The 6,910-nt window shown below is 37.0% G+C and overlaps 1 protein-coding gene across 1 annotated transcript; it reads right to left on the bottom strand.

The window, feature by feature from the left end:
• Window positions 1-5,243: 5,243 nt before the first annotated feature.
• Window positions 5,244-5,813, bottom strand: LOC143598566 (uncharacterized). The gene has a single exon (XM_077076756.1). It carries the CDS (start codon window positions 5,811-5,813, stop codon window positions 5,244-5,246), a length of 570 nt encoding a protein of 189 aa, XP_076932871.1.
• Between the last annotated feature and the right edge of the window lie 1,097 nt (window positions 5,814-6,910).

Here is a 6,910-nt window from a genome sequence, read left to right as displayed (position 1 = left end):
AAACGATTGTAAATTATATTATAACGAGTCACGCGTAAATAAAACAATAACGACAAATATAATTAATAAATGGACGTGTTTTTGTTAAATATGAAGATCCGACTACAAACGGTAATAAAACGTACGTAAACACGACACCGAACTTGACGAATGTCACAATGTTCACCTGCTTTATCCATGCTTTTGAAATCCTATTTATCTGAAAAAATATATCCAACTCAAAATGTTTTGTTCTATTATGAAAAATAGGATTTTCTGCAATAGATATTGTAGCAGTATTATCACAAAACAAGTTAATCGAAAGACCAATTTCCATTTGAAGTTCTCTTAACAAATTTACAATCCACATTACTTCACAAGTAGAAGCACACATAGCTCTATACTCTGCTTCTGCAGATGATCTAGGCACAGTGTCTTGCTTCTTACTTTTCCAGAAACCAATGAATTTCCCAAAGATACACAATATCCAGTCACAGATCTCCTAGATTCCAAACACTTAGCCCAATATGAGTCAGCATATGCCTTAAAACCAAACATTTGACATTTTCTAAATAGAATACCTTTCCCAGGTGAACCTTTTAAATACCTGAGAAGTTATATAGCAATTTTCAAATGTTAGTTTGAAGGCTTATGCATGTACTGATTCAAATAATAAACAGTATAGGCAATATCAGGTCTAGTGTGTGACAAGTAAATCAGTTTACAAACTAATTTCTAATATCCAACTACATTTTGTAGCATAATATCATCCTTTTTGCACATGGCTGTAATAATGAAGTGTTGCTCAATAGGATTACACTCTGATTTACACCCAATCATGCCATACTCAGCAAGAAGATCCAAGAAATACTTATTCTGAGACAAGCAAACCCTAACATATGTTTTAATGACTTCTATGCCTAAAAAATATTTCAGTTCTCTAAGATCTTTAATCATAAATTTGGTTTTAAGATATTCCTTAACCTTAACTATTTCAGACTCAGAATTTCCAGTTAGAACTAAATCATCAACATAGATAAGTAGAACCAAAAACACAGATAGGCTTGAGCAACTTGGTTGGCCATATGTTGCGGAACTGGTTGAAAGGCCTGAACTTGATAGGCTTGAGCAGGGTACACAAGCGGAGCGGCCATTTGGACTTGATATATGAGTCGGGGACACGCATTGAGGAAATAACTAGGATCTCCACAATTGAAACACGCTCGAGGGGTGGGTAGGCTTGTATGCCTAAAAAATATTTCAGTTCTCCAAGATCTTTAATCATAAATTTGGTTTTAAGAAATTCCTTAACCTTAACTATTTCAGACTCAGAATTTCGTTAGAATTATATCATCAACATAGACAAGTAGAACCAAAAACACAGACTTATCATTTTTAACAAACATAGAATAATCACACATACTTTTAACAAAACCAAGTTCAATTAAAACATTCACAAGTTTTTCATTCCACATCACGGGGGCTTGTTTAAGCCCATAGAGAGACTTATTCAATTTACACACTCTAGTTTCTCCTTTAGAGAAATATCCTTCAGGAAGATCCGTATAAACATCTTCATTAAGATCACAATATAAAAATGCATTATTAATATCTAACTGATACAGTAACCAACCATTTTGAACTGCCAAAGATAGAACACATCTGACAGTTATTAATTTCATAACAGGTGAAAAAGTCTCAAAAAAATCAATCCCTTTTTTTTAACTATAACCTTTTGCAACCAACCTAGCCTTATATATTTCACTCTCTCCTGAAACTTTATATTTAATTTTATAAATCCATTTACACCCTATGGTTTTTCTATTAGAAGTTAAATCAACAAATTCCCAATTATTATTCCTATGAAGTGCTTCAATTTCATTATTCATGGCAGTGATCCAGTTTGAATCACTAGAAGTCTCAAAAAAAATTCTTTGGTTCATTACTCTCAGTCAACATAGTAGCAAAGCACATATTAGGTCCATACAAGTTTGAATAATTAACAACTTTCTCTAAACCATATCTAACTTTCCCTTCAACCACATAATCCTCAAAAGTTCTAGGAAAAAACAATATTCTTAGTAGATCTATTAGGAATAGTGAAATGGCATGTTCAATATTATCTCCCTCAGAATTATCATTCACCTCACTACTTCTACCAACATCTTGAGCCCTTCCTAGTTCAGGAATTGAACCACTAGGACCTTGTGAATTAGCCATACCATGAACCCTTTCAAGGTTAGTAGAAGTTCTACTAGTTCGCTAATTATTAGACACACTATTAGTAGAGACAAGTCTAGAACTGGATTGCTCAAACCGATGGGCAAAAGACTCAGAATTATGACTCTCATCATAGGGAATTGACTCATCCAGAGACTGTTTGGGAACATCATCATCATACAATCAAAAAAACTCAAACGGGTTATTTCAACATTATTAAAACCATTATTTTCAAAAAGCAGAGTTATCTTTAAAAGGAAATATAGTTTCATAGAAGTTAACATCTATTGAAAACAAAACTTGTTTTCTCTGTAAACTCCAAAGTTTATAACCCTTTTTTTGATTTGAATAACCCATGAAAACACATTTTTTAGTATTACTACTGAACTTATAAGTTTTATTTAGAATTGTACTAAAACACAAGCACCCAAACAACCTAAGATGGTCTAAAAGATGTTTGAAACCAAAAAATTGTATACTATGCTTCATAAGTAGCAGCACACATAGCTCTATACTCTGCTTATTCAGATGATCTATACACATTGTCTTTCTTCTTACTTTTCCAAGAAACCAATGAATTTTCCAAAGATACACAATATCCAGTCACAGACCTCCTAGATTCAAACACTTAGCCCAATCTGAGTCAGCATATGCTTTTAAACCAAACATTTGACTTTTGCTAAATAGAATACTTTTCCAAGGTGAACCTTTTAAATACCTGAGAAGTCTTATAGCAATTTTCAAATGTGAGTTTGAAGGCTTATGCATGTACTGTTTCAAATAATGAACAGTATAGGCAAGGTAAAACCTTAAGGAGGACAAGGTCGCCGACTTCTAATTCCAAGGGTCGTCGTCGCTTATCAGCGTAAGACTTTTGATGACTTCTAGCAGTAAGCAGATTATTATGAATTTGAGTTATTTTTGTCGGTGGTATCTTGTACCATTTCAGGTCCAGTGAGCTTAGTCTCACCGATCTCATTCCAACAAATAGGAGAACGACATTTAGGCCGTTGAACGCTTCGAATGGAGCCATTTTGATGCTAGAATGATAATTTTTATTGTATGAAAACTCAACCAACGAAAGTTGTGTATCCCAATTACCACCAAAATCAAGCACACGGGTTCTTGGCATGTCGTCAAGGGTTTGAATGGTTCTTTCAGACTGACCATTCTTTTGAGGATTATAAGCGGTGCTAAGATCTAGACGGGTCCCCAAAGCGGTTTGAAGCGAATTCCAAAAATGAGACACAGAATGACCATCACGGTCAGATATAATACTCAAAGGTATACCATGGCGACAAAGAATCTCGTTGACATAGATTTGAGCGAGCTTATCGATCGAAAGCTTTTCCCGAATGGGGATGAAATGGGCTGATTTGGTTAATCGATCGATGATTACCCAAATACTATCATGTTGCCTCTTGGTAGTGGGATGTTTTGTGACGAAGTCCATCGTAATGTTCTCCCACTTCCAGACTGGAATAAAAGGTTGGACAAGCAAACCAGCAGGTTTTTGGTGCTCGGCTTTCACCTTAGCACATGTTACACATTTTCTGACATAGGTAGCGGTATCTTTCTTCACGCCGGGCCACCAGAAAGTAGTTCGAAGGTCGAAATACATTTTATCAGCACCAGGGTGGATAGAATATCGTGACTTGTGAGCTTAGTCCATTATAAATGGGCGAAGATTGTCACGATCTCAGACCCAAAGATGGTTAAGAAAATAGAGCAAACCATTACGCTTTGTTTCGAGTTGAAGTTCAGAACCACACGACATCTATTTGTACAAGTTTCCTTCAGTAATGGAGATGTGTTGGGCCTCGAAGATACGTAGCTGAAGATCGGTCTGGATAACAACGCTTAGAAGAAGAATGCTTTTGACATGGGTGTTGCGACTAAGGGCATCAGCTACTACGTTTTCTTTACCGGGATGGTAACGTATTTCACAATCGTAGTCGCTAAGAGGTTCGGCCCATCGTCGTTGCCTCATGTTTAAATCTTTTTGGTTAAAAATATGTTGGAGGCTTTTGTGGTCAGTGAATACCACACATTTTATACCATACAAATAGTGTCTCCAAATTTTCAACGCGAATACAACAGCACCGAGCTCAAGGTGGTGTGTCGTATAATTCTTTTCATGAACCTTAAGTTGTCGTGATGCATAGGCGATGACCTTGCCTCATTGCATGAGAATGCAACCGAGACCTTGATTAGAGGCATCACAATAGACAACAAAATCCTCGTTTCCTTCGATAAGGGCTAGGATAGGAGCGTTGCAAAGCATACGCTTCAAGGTTTGAAAAGCTTCATCTTACTTAGCCCCCTACTCATAAGGCTTACCCTTATGACTTAAGGCGGTGAAGGGTTAAGCGACCTTGGAAAAGTTCAAAATGAAATGACGGTAATAACCAACGAGACCAAGAAAGGATCGAACTTCTGTAGGTGAAGTCTGGGTCTTCCAATTTTTCGTTAATGATATGACCAAGGAATTGAACTTTGTTTAACCAAAACTCGCATTTGGAAAACTTGGCAAAAAGTTGTTCTTTCTTCAACTACAAGAGGATATCATGCAAATGTTTTTCACGCTCAACTTTCGATTTCGAGTAAATGAGAATGTCGTCAATACACACAATCACGAACTTATCGAGATAAGGCTTGCATACGCGGTTCATGAGATCCATAAACACCACAAGTGTATTGGTCAATCCGAAAGGCATAACCATAAATTCGTAATGACTGTAACGAATTCGAAAAACGGTTTTGGGTATATCATACTCATGAACGCGCTAGTGGTGTTAACCCGAACGAAGATCGATTTTTGAAAAGAAAGATGCGCCTTGAAGTTGATCGTAAAGGTAGTCAATTCTAGGTAAAGGGTAACGGTTCTTAATCGTGAGTTTATTGAGTTCACGATAATCGATACACATTCGAAAGGAACCATCCTTCTTCTTAACGAGAAGAACAGGTGCGCCCCAAGGCGAGGAACTTGGGTGGATGAAACCTTTGCTAGTGAGTTCTTGGAGTTGACTCGCTAGCTCTTGCATTTACGAAGGTGCGTGACGATATGGAGCTTTGGCGACGGGGTTCGCACCAGGCACAAGAGCGATACGAAACTCGACTTCATGAGTAGGAGGTAAACCAGAAACATCTTTAGGGAAAAGTTCGGGAAAATCACGAACTACCGGAATGTCTTTTATTGTCTTCTTTTCTTGTTTCTTTTCCACGACATTGGCAAGGAAAACCACATACTTTTTACGTAAGTATTTTTGGGCTTGAGTACACGACATAAGCTTGAGCCCCTTGGAAGGCTTCTCGCTGAAAATACGTAAAATCCGATTGTTGTCTAGAGGGATACGAATATACTTCTCAAAGAACATGATTTCGGCATAGTGTTGAGCTAACCAATCCATGCCTACTATGATATCAAAACTTCCGAGATTCATAGAAATGAGATCAATAGGAAAATCATAGTCGTTGAGATTTAGAGTACAACCACGAATAACCGAGTCAATCAAGATAGTTTTGCCAATTGCAACTTCTACTGTAAAGGACCTTTCGAGTTTAGAACGAGACGACGAAAGCATAGGCTCGAAATCAAAAGACACAAAACTCATATCGGCACTGGTATCGAATAAAATGGATGCGTAAATACTATTAACCAAGAACGTACCGTTCACCACATCATTGTTATGCTGAGCTTGATTTGCATTGATCACGAATGCCCTCCCGCGAGCATTGGGGACGACTAGTGTAGCTTGAGAAGTCGAGGCTTGATTGGCTTGAACTGGTTGAAAGGCCTGAACATGATTGGCCATAAGTTGCGGAACTGGTTGAAAAGCCTGAACTTGATAGGCTTGAGCAGGGTACACAAGCGGAGAGGCCATTTGGACTTGATATATGAGTCGGGGACACGCATTGCGGAAATGACTAGGATATCCACAATTGAAACACGCTCGAGGGGTGGGTAGGCTTGTATGCCTAAAAAATAATTCAGTTCTCCAAGATCTTTAATCATAAATTTGGTTTTAAGAAATTCCTTAACCTTAACTATTTCAGACTCAGAATTTCGTTAGAATTATATCATCAACATAGACAAGTAGAACAAAAAACACAGACTTATCATTTTTAACAAACATAGAATAATCACACATACTTTGAACAAAACCAAGTTCAATTAAAACATTCACAAGTTTTTCATTCCACATCATGGGGGCTTGTTTAAGCCCATAGAGAGACTTATTCAATTTACACACTCTAGTTTCTCCTTTAGAGAAATATCCTTCAGGAAGATCCGTATAAACATCTTCATTAAGATCACAATATAAAAAGGCATTATCAATATCTAACTGATACAATAACCAACCATTTTGAACTGCCAAAGATAGAACACATCTGAGAGTTACTAATTTCATAACATGTGAAAAAGTCACAAAAAAATCAATCACTTCTATGCCTAAAAAATATTTCAGTTCTCTAAGATCTTTAATCATAAATTTGGTTTTAAGATATTCCTTAACCTTAACTATTTCAGACTCAGAATTTCAAGTTAGAACTAAATCATCAACATAGATAAGTAGAACCAAAAACACAGATAGGCTTGAGCAACTTGGTTGGCCATAAGTTGCGGAACTGGTTGAAAGGCCTGAACTTGATAGGCTTGAGCAGGGTACACAAGCGGAGTGGCCATTTGGACTTGATATAAGAGTCGGGG

The sequence above is a fragment of the Bidens hawaiensis genome, unplaced genomic scaffold, assembly GCF_021521415.1.
Source record: "Bidens hawaiensis isolate Kalapana, Puna unplaced genomic scaffold, B.hawaiensis_p1.1 tig00050515_1, whole genome shotgun sequence".
Classification (NCBI taxonomy): Eukaryota; Viridiplantae; Streptophyta; class Magnoliopsida; order Asterales; family Asteraceae; genus Bidens; species Bidens hawaiensis.
The sequence above is the reverse complement of the archived record's forward strand: the minus strand, read 5'-3'. Positions and strand labels throughout refer to the sequence as shown.

Coding starts and splice junctions, on each gene's coding strand:
- LOC143598566 (XM_077076756.1), bottom strand. CDS start 5,813: ATGAGTTTTGTGTCTTTTGATTTCGAGCCTATGCTTTCGTCGTCTCGT.